We start from the raw sequence: 24,256 nt of genomic DNA on the forward strand, positions 1-24,256 counted from the left end.
AAAAAAAAAAAAAAAAAAAAAGTGAGAGAGGAAAGTAGTGTTCTTCATATGTCTTTGTGATTTCCTCGTGTTTCCTTGTATAATCTTGGTGTATCTCAATACAGTTAATTAATGTAGTTGGATGTATATTATGCATCAACTCTTTTTCTTTGGTCAATTGTGCTTAAAAACAAGTATGCTTTATGTATGTACATGATTTGATATGTTTTTCATCAGTTTAGCCGTGTTTCTTAATGTCCAGTGTAATGTCCAGTGTATCATTGTAGGCATGTACATCTATGATGGATATATTAAAATTCTTTGACCAGTCTCCTATCGATGCAGATGCTTTAATCATTGGCTTTATCGTAACCAGTTTGTGATATACAGTGACCTGCTTCGTTTATTTATACTGTAACCTTCTTTTGGGCTCATTGGGCAGCTGCAAGATTAAATAGCTAAAATCGGGAGGAATTAAACAAATGGTTGGGACACATTTCGTCCAGTTGGCCTAGGATTTTCTTACCAGGGGATGGCTAATATTAGTGTTGCTTGTTGGGCTCAAATGTAAGCCACACTAATTATACTAACCGCAAGCACACAATGTCAGCTGTAGCTACGTGTCGAACTCAAGGAGGCCGAGTGCTTAATTAACATACTTCCAAATTAGGTAGAGTGCAAATATCAAGAGAGTTGACTATATTAATTTAACCAAAAATAAAAGACATAGCAATGGAAATTAAATAAAAGAAATAAATAAATTTCCTGAATGGAGAAACGCAGAGGCTTGAGAAGGAAAAAATCCAGCTTGTAAAATAATCTATAATCTTCCTTGCTTCCAATAACTTGTATGGAGATTACAAAAAATGAAAATTGCTAAATCTTCCTATTAACTCAAAGTAAAATTACAACTTGTAAACATAAATTATTCAAAGCTAAACTAATGAAGTGAAAGACAAAAGAGAGGGGAGAGGGAGCTTGGTGTTCTCCGAGAGAGGAGAGCTCCTCTATTTATAGAGTTCAGCTACCTAAAGAATGAGAAGAAAGAAAAATAGAAAGCAAATAAAAATCAAAACCTATAATAGAAACTACCCAAATTTGATAATCAAATTTCCTTTACAATATTTCTCTTAATCCCAAAATAGAAGATATGATAGGATTCTTTTAGAATATTGTCCAATATAGAAGATCATAAATATGGAACTACTAAAAATTTATCTCAACATGTTAAAAACCAAAATAAAAGGTTGACTTAGCTTAAATCTTTCTTGTAGAAATCATCCACCTCATAGGAAATCTTTGGAATTTATTTAGCAGATTTTTCCGAGAGGGAATCTTCTAGAATGACTAAAATTTGGTTTCTTGGGCCGAATTTGACACTTGTACTCCATTTGGCTTGAATTCTGAAAACAAGAGAAAATACCTAAAGTAGTCTTGTTCTGGGAATTAAATGATGTAAATAATTGGATTAATTTGCATATAAAAAATGCTCAACGTTGCCCAATGGATTTATACCAAACACATAGTAAATAAAAGATTTAGAGATTGTGAGAAGGATCTCTATATGGTCTTTATTGATCTAGAAAAAGCTAGAGAAGTGTTTCAAGTAAATATTGAAATAACCTAGAGGGGGGTGAATAGGTTATACTAGTGAAATTTAAATATTTTCGAATAATTGAATTTCCAAGTTGATTGTAAATTAAAAATTGCGGAATAAGTTAAAAGATTACAATCACACGACACCGAAGATTTATAGTGGTTCAACTCAACTTGAGTCTAGTCCACTAGATCTTGTAAGATATTCCACTAGCTCTCTGATGCAGAATTGAAAACATATTCCAGAAGGAGGAAGTGGGTCGATCATCACCATAGTGGCTGAGGTCGACCAAGGCTGCTTCTAATGGCCCATGGTTTGGACTATGTGGGGTTATTAGTTACTTATTAGTTTCTATTTTCCAGTCTTAAATTAGTTTCTAATTTCTGTTTTAAGTTAGTTTCTAATTTCATTATATTACAATTTTCCAGTTTTAGTAACTATATGTTGGTAGTTTATTCAGTCAATTTTAGAAGTTTTTGAGTTTCTATTTTTTGTAATCTTATATCCCATCATCATAAATAAAGAAAGGGCACCATACTAAGGCCCACGATTTTATGATTAAACAAAATATGCTGCTGCTGCCGCTGGTCTCTGTTAGGACTGTTCCTTGTGTTTGATCAAGGAGAAAGGGTTTGGTGTGTGATTTGAGTGACTCCTTGCGGCATGAAGTCTAGGAGGATTCTTTGTGTGTTTTTCTTCTCTTCTTTACAGTCTATTTTCAAACTATTACTGCCGTGACAAATCAGGTATTTACTCTTCTAAGTTTCTGCCTAGAAATTCTGCAGAATTCCTGAAACAGAGTCCATTGGCCTTTACTGTTGGAGTTAGTTCCAGTTGTCGGTTTACTTTAAAATTCTGGTCAGTTATTCCTCCATACCCCATTGAGGATCGATCCAAGTTTGAGCTATTTCTGTGCAGCCATTATTGAAATAATCAAAATCTCCATATTTTTGTCTTCTAGTGGCCTGTAGCTTCTATTTTCTGAAATCGATATTTCTGTGGGTATTGCTGCTGATTCCTGAACTGCAGATCGTGTATTCTGTTAACTTGAATCTGTTAGTAATCTTATTCAATCCCTAGTTTAATTCTAAGAGCTACTGCTGTACTGTTTGTTCTCTATGTTACTGTTTATTGAGATCGATAGTATTTCTGGAATGTTATTTGAAGCTTAATTTCTGATATATATTCGAGGCTGGTTTTGGGTTGTTCTTTGGTCTAAAAGTTCTTGCAGTTTTGGGTCTGCCTTGATTGTTCAAATCAGCCCTACATTAAGTGGTATCAGAGGATGGCTGAGAACAACACCCCCACCCTAGCTTCTCTTAGGGAGATGCTACAGAATATGAGGACTGAGATGAAGGCTGAATAACAAGCCTTGCAGACTGAATTGAAGGCTGAACTGAATACCAGGTTGTTGAATGTAGAAACCCAACCACAACAGCCTACTAGTGATTCACGTACAACACCCGAAGTGGAAGCCCTATTAAATGTAACTGCTCAGTTGGTTAATAGGAGAACAAACCCTAATCTGAGAGCACCATAGAGGGTTCCTGTAGTGCAACCTACTTTTGAAGAATATGTAAGGGGTTACTTTGAAACTGAACGTCCCACATATCAGAGGTACTCTGGAGATTCACAGAAGGTCAAACTCGATCTGAAGGAGTTTGATGGCAGACATGACCCCCAACTGTTCTATGATTGGGTAGTGGAACTAGATGACTATTTTGACTATTATGATTTATCTGAGGAACGGAAGATGAAACTAGCTCGTGCTAAGCTAGTTGAGGCTGCCTGTGATTGGTGGAGGACCTATGAGCATGAACTGGAAGATCGTGGTAGAGAACTTACTAGTTTGGAGGAGATGAAGCTTGAGATATCTGACAAATACTTGCCACGCAACTTCAGAGCTCGCATACAAGACCAATTGAATTCTCTTCATTAAGGGACTATGTCTGTTGTTGAGAGTACATGTACAGGTTTGATGCGCTTTATTCTCGTACATGCATAAGGGAGAATGAAAAGCAACTATTATCTCGGTTTCTACTAGGATTGTGAGTTGAAATCAACAGGGGAATCATAATTGTTGATGTGTACTCAGTTAGGGATTGCTTTGACAAGGCCCTACGAGCAGAGGAGCTTATAGCACAACCAGTTAGAAGGTTTGGTTTTCAAGCTGGGGAGGTCAAGGAAAATTTTTCAGCCACTAAACCTAGTATCTCAGCACCCCTAAAATCCACTTTTTCTCCATGGGTTGATCACAATGGAAAGGCATCCATGACAAGTAGTAATAAGGTACAATGCTTCTATTGTCAGGAGGTAGGATACTTTGCTAAGTCTTGCTCACATAAGCAGAGGGTGAATGCAGTAGCTGAGGTTGAAGACTCCAATGAGGAAGATGAGTCAGTTCTTTACCCCTATCCTTTGGATGATGAGGATGATGATGGTGGATATGACTATGACATGGAAGACACTAATGAGGATGGCACTCATGGAATAAATATTGTTACTCGCATATTGGTGGCTGAAACCAAAGGAGAGAATTGGTGATGTAACTGTATATTCTACAACAGTATGAAGTCAGGTGAGCATACTTGTCAGATTATAATTGATAGTGGCAGTTGTGTCAATGTTGTCTTATCTTTAAAGCCTTTGTGAAGAAAGCAACCTTGAGATTTGACCCCCATCCTCAGCCTTATAAGGTATCCTTGCTGAATGATAATACCTTGGAGGTGAACAAGAGGTGCTCAATTCATCTGAAACTTTACCAGTATGAAGAGAAAGTTTGGTGTGATGTGATCCCAATGAAACTCACAGATGTATTGCTTGGTCGGCCCTGGATGTATGACAATGATGCCATGGTTGGAGGGAAGAAGAATCTGTGTACTTTCTTGTGGAAGGGTGTTCCTACAGCTTTCTATCCAGTAAATGTGCCAGCTGAAATACAGTGATGGAGATCCTTAAGATCAAATCAGAAGGATGTTGACATTGAGAAGAAGGTGGTAGCTATGCCCACAAAGGAGTTGTTACCTATTCTCCGCAAGTAGTTCCTACGCACAAGTCATGAGACTGGAATGGTTATGGCTCTTGTCACTCGGGAAGTCACTCCCCAAACTGAGGTAACACATAGTGCACCTATTAAAGAGCTCCTATCTGATTTTTTTGACTTAGTCCTTGATGATCTCCCAGATGAGTTACCTCCCATGCGAGACATATAGCATGCTATTGATTTGGTACATGGTTTGGTTTTACCTAACCTTCCCGCCTATAGACTTAGCCCTACTGAGCATGCCGAGCTGAAACGGCAAGTGGATGGGTTATTATAGAAGAGTTTCATTGAGGAGAGCTTAAGTCCTTGTGCAGTACCAGCTTTACTTACGTTGAAGAAGGTTGGTTCTTGGCATATGTGTGTGTACAACCGTGTTATCAACAAGATAACAGTCAAGTATATGTTCCCTATACCACGACTAGATGATATGTTGGATATGCTGTCCGGGGCAAAGGTCTTCTCCAAATTAGATCTGAGAAGTTGGCTATCATCAGATTCGCATCCGTTCTAGAGATGAGTGGAAGACTGCCTTTAAGACCAAGGATGGCTTATATGAGTGGAAAGTCATGTCTTTCGGTCTGACGAATGCACCTAGCACCTTCATGCGAGTTATGACACAGGTACTTCGTCCTTCCATGGGTCGCTTTTTGGTTGTTTACTTTGATGATATTTTGATATACAGTAAGAACCAAGAAGAGCATATGGATCACTTGAGGCAAGTCTTGAGAGTACTCCGTGAAGAGAAGTTATACATTAATCTCAAGAAGTGTTCCTTCATGCTGCTGAAGGTTGTATTCCTTGGATTCATAGTGTCATCAAAAGGGGTTGAAGCTGATTCGGAGGAGAAGAGCATCACTGATTGGCCTATACCTAAGACATTAACAGAAGTCCGTAGCTTCCATGGTTTGGCTTCATTCTACCGGAGATTTGTTTAGAATTTCAGTGCAGTTATGGCACCCATCATTGAATGTATGAAGGCAATTAAGGGGAAGTTTGAATGGACAACTGCAGCGACCAAAGCCTTCGCTCTTGTGGAGAGGAAGATGACAGAGGCACCCATTCTACGCTTACCAGATTTTGATAGAGTATTTGAGGTAGCTACAAATGCTTCATATGTTGGGTTAGGAGGAGTGTTAATGCAAAGAAGACACCGCACTTTCTATAGCGAGAAAGATAAGACTCTTGCATAGGTGACTAATCGATATTATTGGCCATGCATTGTGAAGGATGTCGATCATGTGATTAAGAGATGCCGTGTATGTCAGTTGGCAAAAGGGGAAAAATAGAATACAGGTTTATACTCCCCACTACCTGTTCCTCATGCACCGTGGCTTGATGTTAGCATGGATTTTGTTCTTGGACTACCCCTTATGAGGGAACGATATAATTCCATTATGGTGTTGTGGATCGTTTCTCTAAGATGACTCATTTCATACCCTGTTGAAAGACTTTTGATGCTTATTAGGCGGCAAAGCTTTTCTTTAAGGAGGTAGTGCGACTACATGGGCTGCCAACTAGTATTGTGTCTGACCGTGATGTTAAGTTTATGAGCTATTTTTGGAAAACATTGCTGTTGAAGACAAATGCAAAGCTGAACTTTTCAACTGCATTTTATCCACAGACGGATGGACAGACATAGGTGGTGAACCGTAACTTGGGAAACTTGTTGAGGTGTTTGGTTCAAGACTATAAGAAGACATGCTCTTCTATTCTTGACATTGCAGAATTTTCCTACAACAGTTTAGTGAATAGGACAACGGGTTGTACTCTTTTTGAGATCTTGCTTGGAGTTCAGCCTAAGCGTCCTATTGATCTTATGTCACTCCCACCCTAAGCTTGAGTTAGTATTGAAGCTGATGAGTTCTTACGTTATAAAACTGAGGTGCATGCCAACGTCCGACGACGTATTGCCTTGAACAATGAGGTGTACAAGGCTTCTGCTGATCGGCATCGGCGTTATGTGGAGTTCAAACCCGGGGACATGGTGATGATTCGAATAAATCCTGAACGGTTTCAGACGGGTGTCAATACCAAGTTACATCCACAGAAAATGGGTCCCTATAAGGTGCTGAAACGTATATGACCTAATGCTTATGTGCTTGAGTTGCCTGATGACATGACCATAAACAACGTGTTTAATGTGGCTGATCTTCACCTTTATGTTGGGCACCTTTCGGATGATGGAGACACCGAATAAATGTTGAGGCTGCCCCAATTGAAGCCACCTACTTCCGAAGTTATTGAAGACATCTTGGATGATAATTACAAGACCTCCCGCCTGGCACCGGTTATCACACTTTTCTTGTCAAGTGGAAGAGTTGTCCCCGTAGTGACTGTACTTGGATTCATGCTGATGATTTCAAGAGACTTGATCCCGACTTGTATGAGCGTTACATGTCTATTGCCTATGCGTCGGAGATGAATGCTTTCAAGCCGGGGAGAGTTGATGCAGAACTGAAAACATATTCCAGAAGGAGGAAGAGGGTCGACCATCACCATAGTGGCTGAGGTTGACCAGGGCTACTTCTAATGGCCCATGGTTTGGGCTATGTGGGGTTATTAGTTACTTAGTAGTTACTTATTAGTTTCTAATTTAGTTTCTATTTTCTAGTCTTAAATTAGTTTTTAATTTCTGTTCTAAGTTAGTTTCTAATTTTATTAGATTACAAATTTTCAGTTTTAATAATTACATGTTGGTAGTTTATTCAATCAATTTTAGAAGTTTTTGAGTTTCTATTCTTTGTAATATTATACCCCATCATTATAAATAAAGAAGGGCACCATACTAAGGCCCACGATTTTATGATTAAAGAAAATATGCTGCTGCTGCCACTGGTATCTGTTAGGACTGTTCCTTGTGTTTGATCAAGGAGAAAGGGTTTGGTGTGTGATCCGAGTGACTCCTTGCGGCGTGACGTCCAGGAGGATTCTTCGTGTATTTTTCTTCTCTTCTTTACAGTCTATATTCAAACTATTACTGCCGTGACAAATCAGGTATTTACTCTTTTAAGTTTCTGCCCAGAAATTCTGCAGAATTTCTGAAACAGAGTCCATCGGCCTTTACTGTTGGAGGTAGTTCCAGTTGTCAATTTACTTTAAAATTTTGGTCAGTTGTTCCTCCATACACCATTGAGGATCGATCCAAGTTTGAGCTATTTCTGTGCAGCCATTATTGAAATAATCAAAATCTCCATATTTTTGTCTTCTAGTGGCCTGTAGCTTCTATTTTCTGAAATCGATATTTTTGTGGGTATTGCTGCTGATTCCTGGACTGCAGATCGTGTATTCTGTTAACTTGAATCTGTTAGTAATCTTATTCAATCCCTGGTTTAATTCTAAGAGCTACTGTTGTACTGTTTGTTCTCTGTGTTACTGTTCATTGAGATCGATAGTATTTCTGGACTGTTATTTGAAGCTTAATTTCTGATATATATTCGAGGCTGGTTTTGGGTTGTTCTTTGGTCTAAAAGTTTCTGCAGTTTTGGGTCTGGTTTGATTGTTCAAATCAGCCCTACATTACTCTCCCTTTCGGTACAGTAGGTAGGGAAGAAAACCTTTTACACAATCTCCTTTACAGGTAGAGAGACACCTTTACAATCCCCTTTAAAGTAGAGAGGCACATTTGCAATCCCCTTTAAGGTAGAGAGGCACCTTTACAATTTTATTAGGACAAGAGAATCTTACACTAGCCCAAGTACAGTATAGACAAGTGTAAATGAAAAAGTAAAGTGGAATAAAGTTTTGAGTTACCTCGTGCGGTGCGTGCAATGAATATGAAATATGAAGACTCCACCTCTGAAAGAATTGGTTCAAGCTTCTCGCTTTGATCAATTCCAGGTCCCTGCTACTGAAATAGAACAACTCTTCACCCTTGAAATACCTCTGGAGTTAATCCTTCAGTGGATCGAGCAAGGCTATACTCATCTCCATCTCGGAGCCATTAAGTTTGCTCTCTCCTTTTATGGCCTTTCATGGCAGAAAAGGACTTTCCGTAGATCCCCGTGTAGCCCTCCTTGACAGTCGATTTTTGCGGTATCAACATGCTGTGATCGCTACTGTTCAGACAGCCCTGAATGTAAGAGCAGTGTTTTTAACTCTGTATCCTAATTTTAACATTCCACTGTCAGATCCTCTTCTTCCCACTGCCCTTAAGTTTCAAATTCAAATTACTGGTGTTCCCCAGAATGTTATTGCTAAGGCTGTTACTTTACATTACTAGATGGCCTATCGACTGCAAAATCATTCTTTTGGTTTTCTTATTGGCCATACGGAAGATGCTTTGTTCATAACAATGGACTCTAACCAAGTCCCTTGCTGTACCTATGTCCCAAGACAAATTTCACGAGATGAACTTCTTCGTCTCCTCCCCTCTTCTTGGGTAACAACCTATGAACAACAGGTCTCTACTTTCCAGCCACAAACCCCTCCAGAACCAGTCTAGTCTACAGATCCGGAATATGTCAGACGCCCCAATGGTGAAGTAGAAATCCGGTTCCCTCCTCCAAAACTTCAAACCCGTCCTTCTCCTTTCCCAACCTCTTTTGGTATGATTCAAGAAAAAATTCCTATCAAATCTTTTGATTCAAAAGGTTATGAATGCACCTTAGTAGTCTCCCTTTGTATATGAAGGTTGATGGAGACTTCCACACAACTTTGAGTTCTTGGGAATTGGATTTGACCACAAAAATTGAACTCAATAGAATAATACTTGATTCACACTGAATGGCTTTTGATAATGATTGTAAATGCTCACTTAATTTTTAATTAATAAAGCCATTAGTGGGGTAAGAGAATCACCCGTTTTGGGAAGGAAATAAGCCTTAATGGGCAAATTTCCCTCTACCGGATCTGGTAATTACCGGATCAGATGACCGTTGGACAATAGATCCATTAGGATTTGAAAAACTAGCCGTTGGACACTGGCTAAAGTTATCCAAAAGCAATCTGGTTAGTTGGATAGATTTTCGGAAGGCATCCGGTAGTTACTGGATGGCCTCTATTGGCCAATGTCTGATGTGTTCTGTTCATCCGGAAGCAATCCGGTTAGCCGGATGAATTTTTGGAAGGTATCCGGTAGTTACCGGATGGCCTCTATTGGCCATTCTCTGATGTGATCTCTGTTCATAGAGCTCTACCGGTAGTTATCGGATCCTGGTGGTAGTTAACGGTAGACCTCTGTTTTGTGTTTAACAATCTGGCATTAATCGAATTTTGTCATATCTTCTTTATGAGAGGTCCAAATGGCTTGAATCAAGTTGTGGTGGTCTCACAACTCGATTGTCCACATTTTTCCAGTTAAGTCCATTTCTTGACTATGCTAATTTAAATGACTAAAATATCCTTGAAGTCTAGTCTAGTGATATTGACATGGTCAATATACTTGAGGTCATTTATCTTAGATTCCTCCTAGGGTCATTCTAACACATGCATGCATGAAGAGTGTAGTGTAGTGCGTGCAGTGTGTGTTATTACAACCTAATATAGAACTCTTCAAGGTCTTCATGTCTTTAAGACTTCAATTTCTTCTTCATTCATGTCTTCATGTATTCTCCTTGTATCCATATCTTGAGCTTCATTATGCAATCCTAAGATCTTCTATGTTTTCATGCTCGTTGTCTTGAGGTCAAGCAATATGTCCTTCATATCACACTTAGTAGGTAACCATTAGAATGCTCACTTGTTTGTTATCATCAAAACCAATGTGGAGTGTGGGTATCCCCAACAAATATGTGGACATAATTAATTAATTAAATATGTATGATGGTGTGGTGACCAGTGTAAGAACTGTGGGGGGTCAAGGTAGTGAATTCCCAACTACAATTGGGTTACATACTTACATCAAGGATCAGCTTTTAGCCCTTATTTATTTGTGTTTATCATGAATGAATTACCATATACATTTAGGATGAGGTTCCTCGGTGTATGCTTTTGCTTGATGATATTGTTTTGGTGTATGAGACTAAGGCATTAAAGCCAAGTTGGAGTTATGGAGATCAACCCTGTAATCAAAAGGTTTTAAGATAAGTAGAACAAAGGCGGAGTATGTGGTGTGTAACTTTGGTTACACGAGGATTGATAATGAGGCTATGAAAATTGATGAGAGGGAGGTTCTGCAAATTGGTTATTTATGTATTTGGGATCAATCATAAATAAAAAAGTTGACATAGAGGATGGTGTTTCACAAGTAATTAAAATAGGATGGATGAAGTGGAGAGGTGCGTCCGAAGTGTTGTGTGACCGACGTATTCCTTTAAAACTTAAAAGAAAAAAATTATAGGACAACAATACGACTGACTATGATGTATGGTGTGGAATGTTGGGTAGTTAAGAAGCATCATGTAAATAAACTCACTGTAGTGGAGATGAAAAAGTTGAGATGGATGAGTGGTAAAACTAGGAAGGATAAATTAAGGGAATGATCATAGTAGAGCTGATTTGGGAGTTGCTTCGATAAATGATAAGCTACGAGAAAGTTGTTTGAGGTGGCATGGCCATGTTCAATGGAGGCCTTTGGATGCTCTAGTACGGAGGAATGATTTGATTAAGATTGAAGGATCTAAAAGAGCTAGAGGCAGACCTAAAATGACCTTAGGAGAAGTGGTTAGGAGAGACATGCATAGCTTAGTCCTTATATCAAGTATGATGTCGAATAGAACTGTTTTGAGGGCAAGGCAAGGGTCCATGTGCTGGACCCCATTTGGTTAGGTATAAGGCTGAGTTGTTGTTGTAGATAGCAATAAAAGAATGGTTTACCTGGATGGTTCTGATCTGAGATCAATGTTATATTTTAGTCTGTATGTACCTCTTGCATAAATTCAATGGTCTCAGTGTTGATACTGATACACGTATTTATTTGAAATCCTAGATATATCATCAAATGTGATTTTCTTTGTGGAATTAAATATCTATCAACAGATAAGTGGGAGATAAAATTAGATATTTTAGTCTGTTTTGTTAGTTGTTATTTGGTTTGGAATATTTGTTAGGTTTTCTTCTTTAACTATTGTGGAGCTTGGAATCAGCTTCCATGAAATTGATAGATTATGTAACTGGGTTTACAGACAAGATGTTAAGTGGCTTTCTTCCGTAGTTGTCAAGGCATTGCCTAGGCTCGAAGTCACCTTGTTGCCTATGCAAGTCACGTGACGCGAGTCCCATGCCTTTTCCAATAAAGGACCCTCAACAAGTTGTAGGCCTTATGGGTTTTTACAAAACTGACCATGGACGCGCATGTAGACAATCACCAAAAGAGAAATGAGTATGAGCTTCCTTCATTGTGTATGAGTTGAAGAAAGTTGAAATACACGAGCATCAAAACTGCTCTTTATGTTATATCCAATATGAATTGTAAAACGTGTACTTTTGCAGGGTCCTTTGGTGATCTTTCTTGATGCCATTATTAAGTTGTTTTCCACCACAATTTGCTTCATCTTTCCATGGAAGGTTAGACTGGAAAAGATATGATAGATAGTTCATGCTTATCAAATACAGCTCCAGCGTTTCTCACTTCAAGCCTGAAACTTCAGTTTCTTTGAGTGTCCAATTTTCAACCCCATATTCTCACTTTTAGCCAGGTCCTCCTTGTTAAACTAAACCTGGCCATCAGTTTTTGCTTTGTTTATTGTTCGGGAGGTTGCAGGAGTTATATAGTATTATCTTTATAGAGGATTCACTAAATGTGTTGTGGAAATGGCCAAATTTTCAGAGTGAGAATTTAAAATTTTTGTCAAGGAAATGCACATTATCCATTCAGCTTGCTGAGTACTGCACAATTTCTTGGTATTTTCTTTGAAGATCATCGTTTACTTTAGAACTTCTTGTTAAGCTAGTAAAGCTAGCATAGCACTTTACTGGAGACTAATGTATTTTGTAGGAAGGGTTGCGGTTGAAGGAAAAGTGGAACATAAATTTGACATGAAGCCCCATAACGACAATATTGAAGAGTATGGAAAATTGTGTCGTGAAAGGACAAACAAATCCATGATTAAAACTAGACAAATACAGGTTGCTGTTTCACAGTTTATCCTCGTACATACTTGCAATTGAAGTTTATTTGTTGCCTCTTTTTCCTTAATTAATCTCTACCTCTATCTGGAAAGGTGATTGACAATGACCGTGGAGTACTTATGAGGCCAATGCCTGGAATGATTGGGTTGCCCAATTCTAAGGTATTTTTTTATTTTGCCTTTCTTGCATTAGTTGTGTCATTGTGTCCACCTAATTGTCTCATATATAGCTTCTGTTCTTCAAATTGTTGTTCTCTACTTGACTGAAGTCCATTGTTGATTTTTTTTTCTCCCTAAATTGAAGGAGGTAGGCATTGTACTTATCCTTTGTAAGGAAAAGTTACATTTAGTCCTTCATGCCCTAAATTGTGGGAAGGGTATACATCTTAAAGATCCCATCACTCATTGTTTACTGTAAAAGCATTTTTTTATATGGAGTTTTTTGCTGTGATTTGGTCAGGATAAGAAGAAGGCAACACCTGTGAAAGGATCAGAAATGAAAAGAACAAGACGAGATCGTGGGGAACTAGAAGATATTATGTTCAAGCTCTTTGAGAGGCAACCAAACTGGGCATTAAAGCAACTGGTCCAAGAGACTGACCAACCTGCGGTATGTTCTGATATTGCTCATCTTTCGCGTGATTTTGCAAGAGCAATAAAGTCATGACTCACTCTTGGGCAGCAATGCTTTCCATTAGTGAGCTATATGCTTATTTCTTCATACGAAGGAATCCATAATACCGACAACAAAAAATAATAATATGACTGAAGATAAAAAATATCATACGTGAAAAAGTGATTTCAGAAGAAATATTTTTGTCCCTCCACCCCCCCCCCTCTCTCACACACACACACTCCTGGAGAAGCCAACTTTAAGATGTAATTGAGTAGACACACTTTCTCATGTTACTTATATGCACTACTATGCTTTCCACCTCATCCTTGTGATCAAGTGGCTTAATGTTCTGGTCCCAAAGATGATAGGGGCTTGTGAGAATCTCAGTAATTAGATATTTTCCTGGAACTTGCCATCTTTTCAAGTTCTGATTTTCTCTTTCTTCGCAGCAATTCTTGAAAGAGATATTGAACGAGTTGTGTGTGTACAATAAGAGGGGAACAAATCAAGGAACTTATGAGCTAAAGCCAGAATATAAAAAATCGGCTGCAGATGCTGATGCTGAATAGAGTATTTTATTGGTGAGCTCAACTGATTATGCAAGCTATTCACTACTGTTCAAGGAAGGAGAGCTTCACCTTAGGGTTGACTGTACATACTCTGAGATCTATGATGTAATAATGACCCCAATTGAAGCGAAAGGAAGAAACTAGATTTAAAACAGGCCAACAGGGAATAAGAGGGGCATACAAAATGAATGTTACCAATATGGAGCATAGCCATCTGATGCACTGTCTTAGCTGCCCACATCACCTCAATGTATGTTTTTAGTGCATCATGGCCAGTGAAGGGTTAGTGAAGCTGAGTCCAGCCCAGTTTAGCAGATATCTTGAACCGGTTCAGCTTTGATCTGAACAAGGAAGATCTAATGGACTTGATTACTATTTTCATAGTTGAGTTGCTAGTGTTATGTAAGATTAAGGAAAATTCTTATTAGTATTCTAATAATAAGTTGCTATTTTGATTTTTATTATTATTATTATTATTATTATTATTATTATTATTATTATTATTATTATTGTTTAATTTATTTATTTTCATAGTTGAGTTGCTAGAGTTATGTAAGTTTAAGGAAATAAGCCCTCAAAAGTAAGTAAATATATCCAAAAAATATTAAATCCAGTTAATCCTGCTGTGTAACAAGCGATTATTTTGAAAATCGGTGAATATTAAACTATTACTATTATTATAATTGTTATTTATATTTTTTTCTCGAGAACCTGCAAAGAATGAGCAACAACCTCAATAGTTCTCATACATCCACGGTATAGTCTCTCCCTCCACGTTCATTTCATAATCCAAACAAACTTGGACAAGAATGGAAGACTCGCAACCACTAGCTGTCTCTTTCAAATGTTTTCAAGTTCCACCAAACACAATTAGAACCAAATCACTCAATAGGTTCTCGATGATATTTCGGGACAGAAAAATCTAAGCATCTCTAAAAACCTAATATTGCATAAGAAATTTCTTTTGAGTGTGAGAGCACTGCATCATTAAATGAAGTGCTAATTATTTCTTTTAATCTTATGTGGCTATGTGTTTTAAGCCATATGTTGAATTTTTTCACTGTGGAACTATACCTCCCACCAGTGGAATACCACAATTGGGGCATTTTTCAAACTTATTGCAATAGGAGACTTTCCTACTTCATAGTGAAAAGGGGGGTCACCTTGTTTAATACTCTCTTCAAAGGTTCTATGATGCTTCCCTTGAAGGAGGGAATGGAGCTGCTTGGCAGCCATGGAGAAGATTCCATAATGTCAACATGTACCATCGCTAGACGTGTACGTCGAGACAAAATGAGCCCCGTTCTTGTGTATAATGATTACTCGCACTCCGGCGACAAGTGCGGTTATCACTTCGGATTCACGAGAGTCCTCTCTCTTTTCTTTTTGCTAACAACGGGAATCCAGGCCTTTGGGCTGACTAATCCTGCAGGCCCATATTGTCCCCAAGACCTTGATCAAGTTATAAATTTGGTGGCCAAAATCTATCTATCCATACTCCCGAGTCACCTCCTGGGGGAAAGCAGTTCTAGGGAGTTAAGTTGTGCTTTCCTTTAGTTTGAGCAACAATGGGTTAAAGGTGTAATCCACCTCTCAAATGAGGAATCCTATCTATAATGACTAACTAAGGATTTGTATGGATTTTTCCTTTACAATTTGTTTGAGCACAAAGAGTTAGAACATCATTGAGTCAGTAATGGTGAAAATTACATCCACTGAAGATGTTTTAAGGATGGAGGAAATGAAGAAGTTGAAGGGAAAGAGTTTTAACTACTACTGAGAAGATGAGAAGACTCAAAAGAAAACATAGCCAAGAATGAGTACAAAAGCCATTCAAGTAGTGGTGGTTGAACTTAGTATTTGAAGTGTCTTCACTTAGCTATCACCTTATGTGGATATATGGTCTCTGAATTGTCACCCACTGATACGTCAGTGGCTGCTGTTATAACATGTCTGATACACAGGGAGAAAGATGAAGATCTTGAAAATGACCTAATAGGAATCCCATCCACCTTGTTATCTAAAAGCATGTTCTCCTACCCTAAGATTCCATTGCTATCTTCTCAAAGTGAGAGTTTGAGATCAACTTGGCGTGAACTTCATTTGGTGATGATGATGGTGAGCTCTCTGGTTTCTGCTTTTATGGGATCCCTTTGGTGCAATTTAAAGGCAAAGTGTAATGGAGATAGTCACTCCAATGAACGAGGATGTCAAAAACATTGGGCCCAATAAATGAAGAGAGAGAGAGAGAGAGAGAGAGAGAGAGAGAGAGAGAGAGAGAGAGAGAGAGAGAGGGACAATATCTAGATATTTACAAAGTCACAAAGTCATTTGAGGGGCAGAGAATCGAAAGACCAAGTTGGGAAGCATTGGGATCAACTTGGACATGAACTTTAATTGTTAATGGTGGGCTCTTGTTCCTGCTTCTATAGAGCCTGGATCCTCTCAACATAGGTGGAAGCAACTATTCTCCTCTTAGGCCCACATTTAGGTTGTCATTTCGTATGCACTCTAGGTCAATAATGCATTCAAAAAATCATACTAGATGTAGCGTTAATTTCAAAGTGCTCAGCAATGATTCTAAAAGCTTTCAAAGTATAGTAGTATAATTCATTCTCTACTAAAAAAAAAAAAAAAAAAAAGAAGAAGAAGAAGAAGAAGAAATCTTTAACTACGATTTAGAGTTGAGAACTTTAATGGATGGGGAGCCTGAGACTCACAAAATGTTGAGATTAGAAGGTGAGATGACAAATACATGTTAGATAAATAGAGGGTACAAATGTTTAAGTCATGGTTTGGAAACTAAGGCTACGTTTCGTATGATTTCTTAGAATGCATTATTAACAAGCATACCAAACACAACCTTAGAAACGTATACTAGGTTCTACACAAAAATAGAAACGGTTCTTTATTAATTATCCCTTTAATATATAGAGTCTGGGTATGCTGAAGCTACACACATGGGGGATGGGGGGAGTGCTGAGATGTTGAGATTTGTACAATCTCACGTCAATCTATTCATGTTCTTGGTGCCTTCATGTACTGGAAGAACTCTCCACCTTATGGTTTTTTTTCTTTTCATGGAAAGAAAGAAACCTTCCACCTGATGCGTCTTGAATAGGACCTTCCAACAATTTCTCTATTGGTTCTCTCTTTTAACCCTATCTCTTATTATGAGAACTGGGTGAAGAGAGTCTGACAAGAATCAGTAGTCTTAGACTATCCATCTGACACATGGAAAAATGGTTTTTGTGGGAGAGTGTGGCTCCATTTAATCCAAGACACATATGAGATATAGATCAAAGTTTCATATTGAGATTTCAGGTTTTCTTCTATTTAATTATTTTTCTGTTCCCAAGGCATGTTTGAAATAATTTTTTTTGTTTTTACTAGGAAAAAGATTGGGTACGCCACCCGCATGCTGCTTGCGAGCATATTATATCTCTGTTTTTCTTTTGAATTAATGATCCCTACCCTTTTATATGATGCCATGTTCTGTGCTCCAGTGTGCCACCATACTTAATCCTCTCCTTTTTTTTATTATTATTAGTATTATTATTTATTTCTTCTAAGGAAAGTTTGACGAGACATCTTGAAAAGGGGTGAAGAGATGCAACCCCCACCCCCCACCCCCACCCCCCAAAATTTTTCTTCCTCATTGTTTTTTACACTTTGGCCGCTGGGAAGAAAGTTGAAGCAGCACTATGAGAAGACTGAACTCAGATTTATTACCATATAAAATAGAAATACATTTTTATGGAAAGAAGATAGCGAAGAACATAGAGCCATTTGACAGGTCTGAATATAGGCATGAGTGGAGTATACGTTGTTCTCAACGTATGTGGAGTGTGGGACTCTTCTCTCTGTGATGCATTTTAAAGGCAAAGCATAATGGAGATAGTCACTCCCATGAACAAGGATATCAATGGAGAGAGAGAGAGAGAGAGAGAGAGAGAGATGGGACCATAGCACTGGTCCTTTCTGTTCCTACCTTTATTTTGCAGAGCCAAGATCTTGAGGTTTATTCTTCAAATTTCATTCTGAATTAGATGATCATTACCATATGAACTACTTTATTCTTTATCCAGGTTCTTGGATAGCTTGTAGCCACCCATGACAAGTGATCCCCGGGGCCCCTCTCTTCTCCTGGGTGAGTGGAAACAAGAAAGGTTATAGAACACACACTAAGAAAAAACCCTTCTTAGAGTGAAAGTTTCTGTATGCTAACAAATTGCTTAGTATGATCAAAGATGATATGTTACAAGTTATACAATTTAAATGGGGGAGGGTTTCCTACAAGGTAGTGTAAGAAGGAATCTATATATCATCTGTCTATATACTACACCAATAAAGGGTTGGAAAATGATATCATCTATATGGGGTCTACATAGAACCATATGATCAGAATAGGAGAAAGAATGTCTATATGAATTCCACTGTTTATTATGTGAGAGAGAAAAAGAGAGGTTTTTCTTTATAATTTGCAGAACATGATCTTGTGTTATAGATCCAATGGGGCCACCATTGGATGCAAGAGGGGAACAAAATCAATAATATTTTTGAAAGAATATCTATCATTTGAACTTTGGAGAAACCAGGTTATTGATAGACATAAAAGAAGTAAAAAAAAAAGGACCAAGTTTCTCTTCATTAATGGTTAAGAGATTCCTTGTATTATTGTTGGATATGTGACTCTAAGGGCAGACAAGGACTTCGTAAAACAAGGGAAAAATATGGTCCTCGACAATGAAGAGAATTCTACCATTGGGATGTCAAAATGATCTCCTCTTGGACCCTGCTCGTAAAGAGATTCTTCACCATGGGTGAAGGAAAACTAGACACACAGGAAAAAAATTGAAGAAGCAACAGAAATGTTATCACATCAATCAATCAAACAAACATATATAACGACTCTTTGATGGCATCAGCCATGATGGAATTAAGAAGAAGATTTCCTAGTCTAAGAAAAAAAAAATCAATGTAGAAAAAAACTATCAATGTCCTCTACCAAACAAAGATCCATTGGTCCCTCATTGTGAAGACAATCAAGATAGCCTAGTTCCTTTTTTTGGAAAATTTTGCTTGTCAATCTAACGTTTATGTCACAAAGCTAACAGCAGTGGGGACTGGGGAATGGGGACTTCACCTAATGCAAATAATAGGTGACACCTTCTTTGATTCTCTCTCTCTCTCTCTCTCTTGAAATGGCCAAACAAAAGCTCACACACATTGGTAGTGTGTCTGTTCATCCATTGTTTAGAAACCCAAATAAGTCTAAGTGGTATACTCCAAAAGAAAAGGGTCCTTGATTGGTTTGGTTCCAGGTCTCACTCACGCAACATTGAAGAGTGACAGCCATCCCTGTAGAGTGGAAAGAAAAACAACCAAAAGGGCCAAACCTACTCTACCTCTGGTGTATGGATTCATTCATTACTCCCATACTTACAAATATCATCCCCTTCAAGAACCAAAAAACTAAGTAAAAGAATCAAAGATTTGTCACAAAACAAATGAAAGAGGTCCAAATGAGTGGAAATCTTTTTGTTTGTGATGGAGAAGTTAATGATGATTAGAGGGTACGTAGCAGGATTGAGCTTGATCATATCTATTATTATCAGAAATGGAAACATCTTCAAAGGGGCTTGCTTGCTCGAGACCAATCTTGTGGACAGCTCCAGTAGTTGCAGAAGCTTTCGATAAATATATAAGATGGGCAATCAACCATGGTCTAGAACCTATCCAAAAAAAAAAAAAAAAAAAAAACTCTAGAGAATCGGATGAACTGGGTTCTTAATATAGTCATTTGATCCTCATTAACATCATGGAAATATTTGATCTTGTTTGCTTTCTCCTAAAAAAATAACTCTGGTTTGCATTTTGACAGCCATGCATGGTTGAGAGAGAGAGAGAGAGAGATTTCAATGTTTCATGCATGGTGGTCCAATTAAGTGCCTACAAGAACACACCATGTGCATGGGTGGTGATGCCCTTTCACCAATCACTACTCATCTTCTTTCTTTCCTTCCCTTAACTTTATTAGATTTTTTTTTTTCCAATATGAAAATATTCCAGATAAATGCTAACCATAGCTGGAGTGCCAGATGGAATCTCTTTCATCTTTTTGAGCCCATCAAACTAGTGTGGGACATAAATGGAAGTCCACTATGCAACCTTTTTAGGTCTTTGGACTCTTCTTTACATCTTTTCTTATTCATTTAAAATACTACAAAACAGATGCATCCTTTTTCAATAAATGATAACAATAGGGAGAGGATTTTCTAAACCTATAGTGTGGAAACCCATCCCCACCTAATGTTATGTTTTTGCTACTTTGAAAAGCCTAGAAACACTACCAAATCATAACAAAATTTCAAATTAGTAGGACTTCTACCTCAATATAATGTTTTAAAAATAATTTTTTTTGAAGAAGAAAATTCATTGAACACTACTATAAAAATTCATGTTGGGTCTATATTGGACTGTTGAGGTTAGTGCTCTTGATTAACTAAAAATATGTAAATTTACCATTAGAACAATTAAAGAGATATGGATAATATATATATATATATATATATTTTTTTTTTTTTGTAACACAAAAAGGGTACTCCATGGTAGTGATCATAGCCCCCAGGACAAGCCCCGTATGGTAAGTAGTGCTTCCGTAGGATCAATGGGCGATAGTGAGCATGTCAAGACTTGAACTCACAACCAACCGACTCGAACAATGATGGATTGAAGGCATTTTCATTACTAGGCTACCAACCCCATTGGTAAAAAGATATGGATAACAGTAACATGGAATCACATATGTTTCATAAAATCATTTGCCGAAATAAAAAAAAATTCTTAAAACCAGACTTGATTTCAAAGTAAAAAAGTTGGGTTCTAAGTCTTTCAGTGGTTTAATATATGGATCTGAACCTTCTGATAGATTTTAAGTCAAAACCAAGACTGAAAAAGTGCTGCTTGATCAGCCAAACCCAGACGCGTGGGATACAGATATGATCTTAAATCTCTCTTGTCTGCCATTTAGTAGGAAGCTGGACAGTGAATATGGGAGGCAAAGGAAGACTGGAAGCTGGAATGGATAGACTAGTGCCTTGTGTCTGAGATTAATCCAAATTGGCTGGATCTATTGACTGATATCAGAGTTAGTCTTCTGGAATGGATAGACTAGTGCCTTGTGTTTGAGATTAATCCAAATTGGCTGGATCTATTGAATGATATCAGAGTTAGGGCATTGCAACTTCGTTTTGTCTACGGAGATTAAAAAAAAAAAAAAAAAAAAAAACTTTCAAGGATCTCAGATTTTATATTTGTTTTTATTAAAGAAAAGATTATTGAAATTTTACGTAAAAGCAATAATATCACATCAGACGGAAATAACTTGATATGAAAGACTTAGAAAAACTTGAGCACCTTCTCCTCTAATTTGTTACTTTTAAGGTAAATTTTATCTAAGTCCCAATAAGATCAGTATTGATGACAACAGATACTCGCGCCACCACCATAGACTAAAACCTTGCACGAGCGTGGGGGACTGACAAAATGCACTTTTTTTTTTCTCTCTCCTAACCTTATTATATAAATGAAGTGTTAATCTAATAATCTAATGTTTGGTGGGACAGAAAGCTGAGAGAATTTCTTTTCTTACCTCTTTTTAGAGAGATGAAAATGTTAAGAATGATGGCGTGGTCTCAATCAAGCAAGCAGTATGTCTGTTAAAGATAGGAATTCTTATTAATTAGCAAAACACAGCCCACACCATAGCAACTTTGGGAGTGTGGGGATCAATGTTAGTGGCGACACTTCATTAGGTTCCTCTTTGTGTGGTCGACTTTAGTATTAATCCTCTTAAACTAAATATAGAAAGAGTGAAAGCACCCACCCATTACCCTAGTTAAGTTAAATAGCACATTAATTAACCTAGGCCATTCATTTTCCATCTTAACAAAGCTCATACTCACACATGACTTTCTTTTCTTTGTGATTTTCCTTCTGTTTTTTTCCCTCCCCTTCCTCAACCTCACCAGTCACCACCAAACCCCTCCCACCACCCCCAAAAAAAAAAAAAAGAAAAAGAAGAAAAGAACCAAGTACATATACACATACACATACACATGGATGGATGAAACTATGGTTTGTTACTGTTTCTTCTTTGGACTCAGTTTCTCTTCATCCATGGGATCTAACCACAGATAGAAAAGAGATTCTCTCTTTACCATTAGTGAATACCTTTTTTTTTCCTCTTATGTAAATAGAAAACTTAAATCCTTATTTTCCCTTTTTAGTTGAATTAATCAGTAAGGCCTATGGGCATGGTTTGAGGAATCAGATCAGATTGGTATTGGTCTTGATTGATTTTGATCCTTAGTCGATACTGTATAGGTGTATCAATACAGACAAAAGGTAAACAATAATAAAAAAGAAATAACGTATTTTTAATTGAAACCAGGGATATTTCTGCTGATCCCACGATTTGAGTCTGCTCGGTATATGCTTTGACCAATCCCAATCCAGATTCCATCTTCTCAAAACTTGCCTATCGGGGTGGGAGGGGGGGATGAGGATCATAATGAGGGTAAGAGAATTTTTGAACTTTTGTCCTATAAGGGAGTATTAATGACTCTTAGATCGTGCAATTTCCTTCTTCCACAATTGGTGGAAAACTTTCCCCATAAGAATTTATGAGAAGTTGAGCATGACAATTGTCTAGCATCATATTCGGACCCTAAAAATCCAATGGTCGGGACATATTTTGATAAATGTTAACTAATTCCAGAGTCCAGACTGATCTAATCAAGTTCCGATTCAAATCTTGATTCCATTCTCTTAAACCATGTTTTAAACTTCTTCCTCCATTTATTGGGGAAAAGGTTGGGCACACCTTCAGGGTACCCTTCCAGTGTCATCATCTCTTTTGGAGAGAGAGAAGAAGAAGCATATCAACCAATATGGAATGATTTATCCTTTCAAGAAACTCCGTATTGCTTACCTCGCACTCCAAGGATCCAAATGTGTATATGTTTCCTTCCATTAGTATTCTCCATGTATATAGCAAGTGTAATCTCCTTCAATTAGTATTGTCCATGTATATGGCAAGTGTTATTTCCTTCCATTAATTAGTATTCTCCTTGTATATGGCAAGTGTAATCTCCTTCCATTAGTATTCTCCATGTTTATAGCAAGTGTAATCTCCTTCCATTAGTAATCTCCATGTTTATGGCAAGTGCATATTATTTTCCTTTGTAAACCATAGACGAATGGTAAATCTTAATTCAATATTGCGCCAAGGTTGGAAAGTCTAGGATCCGGATCCTCTCTATAAAACCCATGGACTATAGAGTGATTATACGGTTGGGAGGACTCAGACACACGTCTCGAGGTCACCCCAGCTATGAGATCACTCTATGATCCATGTGCTCTATGGAGAGGAATCCTATCCGTCCAATCGTAGTGTTGTATATAAATACATCATATGTCAATGGAATACACAAGCAATTTTATCATAATTTAATGTTCTAGCAAAGAAGAAGAAGAATAAGAAATAGGTAGTTTGTTACAAGGTGGGTAAGGTCAGGTGTTGATGGGGATAGGGATATGTGTCCACAAAATATAGGGGAGAAAAACTATGGGTAAAGTTTGAAGATATAAATATAAAAAGATAGGTTTTGGCTTCATTAACAAAGCCATGATATCCTGAGCAATTATGAGGGAGTCAAGCCACTTCTCTTGAGAGAGAAAATAGAAAACTTCAAATCATTCTTCCCCTTTCTTATTCATAAGAGTCATATAAGTGGCCTTCCATGTACACTTATACCTTATCATAACACATTGTCTAACAAGTAACAATTACTTACAACTAAGAATCCAAACTCAACAAAACTAACTTATAATCTTCCAACAGCATAATAATTATATCCATTCAAGGTTCTAGAACTCAGGAACAATCATGAGATCAGTGAAGTGAAGGCCAATACCATTCTGATACCAATCTGAAGCTTTTTTTTTTTTTTTTAATCCATTTTTTAAAACCATATATGATATACCCATCCCAATATACATAATTCACATATACGGCGTGCACCAAACAGATAGGACACATGGTGTAGCCAACCTCCCCTCGTGCGCGCTATCTATCAATGGCGGCTCTGCCACTCCTCTCTATTACATCATTAATGGCATGCAACTAAAACAGAGAATTCCTACTTAAGCTCTCACCTGAGTCACCTGTCACCTCTCACCTCAGAGACTCACTCATGATGACTGATCAATAAGTCCACTACCGAGACTCTTGAAAGGAAAGTGGAAAAGAGGGAAGAATGTGGGAGACAACCAAAAACAATTCAAAGCTATCCACAGTAGATTTAACGTCTTTTGATGCCCTCAATGTGTGTGGGACATCCTTTTTAATTTCCTTTCTCTATATTTACACTCCCCCTCCTC

At 37.7% G+C, this 24,256-nt stretch overlaps 1 protein-coding gene across 1 annotated transcript in view; it reads left to right on the plus strand.

The window, feature by feature from the left end:
- The window catches only part of LOC122077790 (transcription initiation factor IIF subunit beta), a 29,358-nt gene extending 15,084 nt beyond the window's left edge, over positions 1–14,274 (plus strand). Inside the window, exons 3-6 of the mRNA XM_042643663.1 lie at positions 12,493–12,623; positions 12,719–12,787; positions 13,086–13,235; positions 13,691–14,274. Coding sequence (XP_042499597.1) covers positions 12,493–12,623; positions 12,719–12,787; positions 13,086–13,235; positions 13,691–13,810 — 470 coding nt within the window. The 3' untranslated portion in view covers positions 13,811–14,274. The remainder of the gene's footprint in view (positions 1–12,492; positions 12,624–12,718; positions 12,788–13,085; positions 13,236–13,690) is intronic.
- The last annotated feature ends 9,982 nt before the right edge of the window (positions 14,275–24,256 follow it).

Source organism: Macadamia integrifolia, chromosome 5, assembly GCF_013358625.1.
Source record: "Macadamia integrifolia cultivar HAES 741 chromosome 5, SCU_Mint_v3, whole genome shotgun sequence".
Lineage (NCBI taxonomy): Eukaryota > Viridiplantae > Streptophyta > Magnoliopsida > Proteales > Proteaceae > Macadamia > Macadamia integrifolia.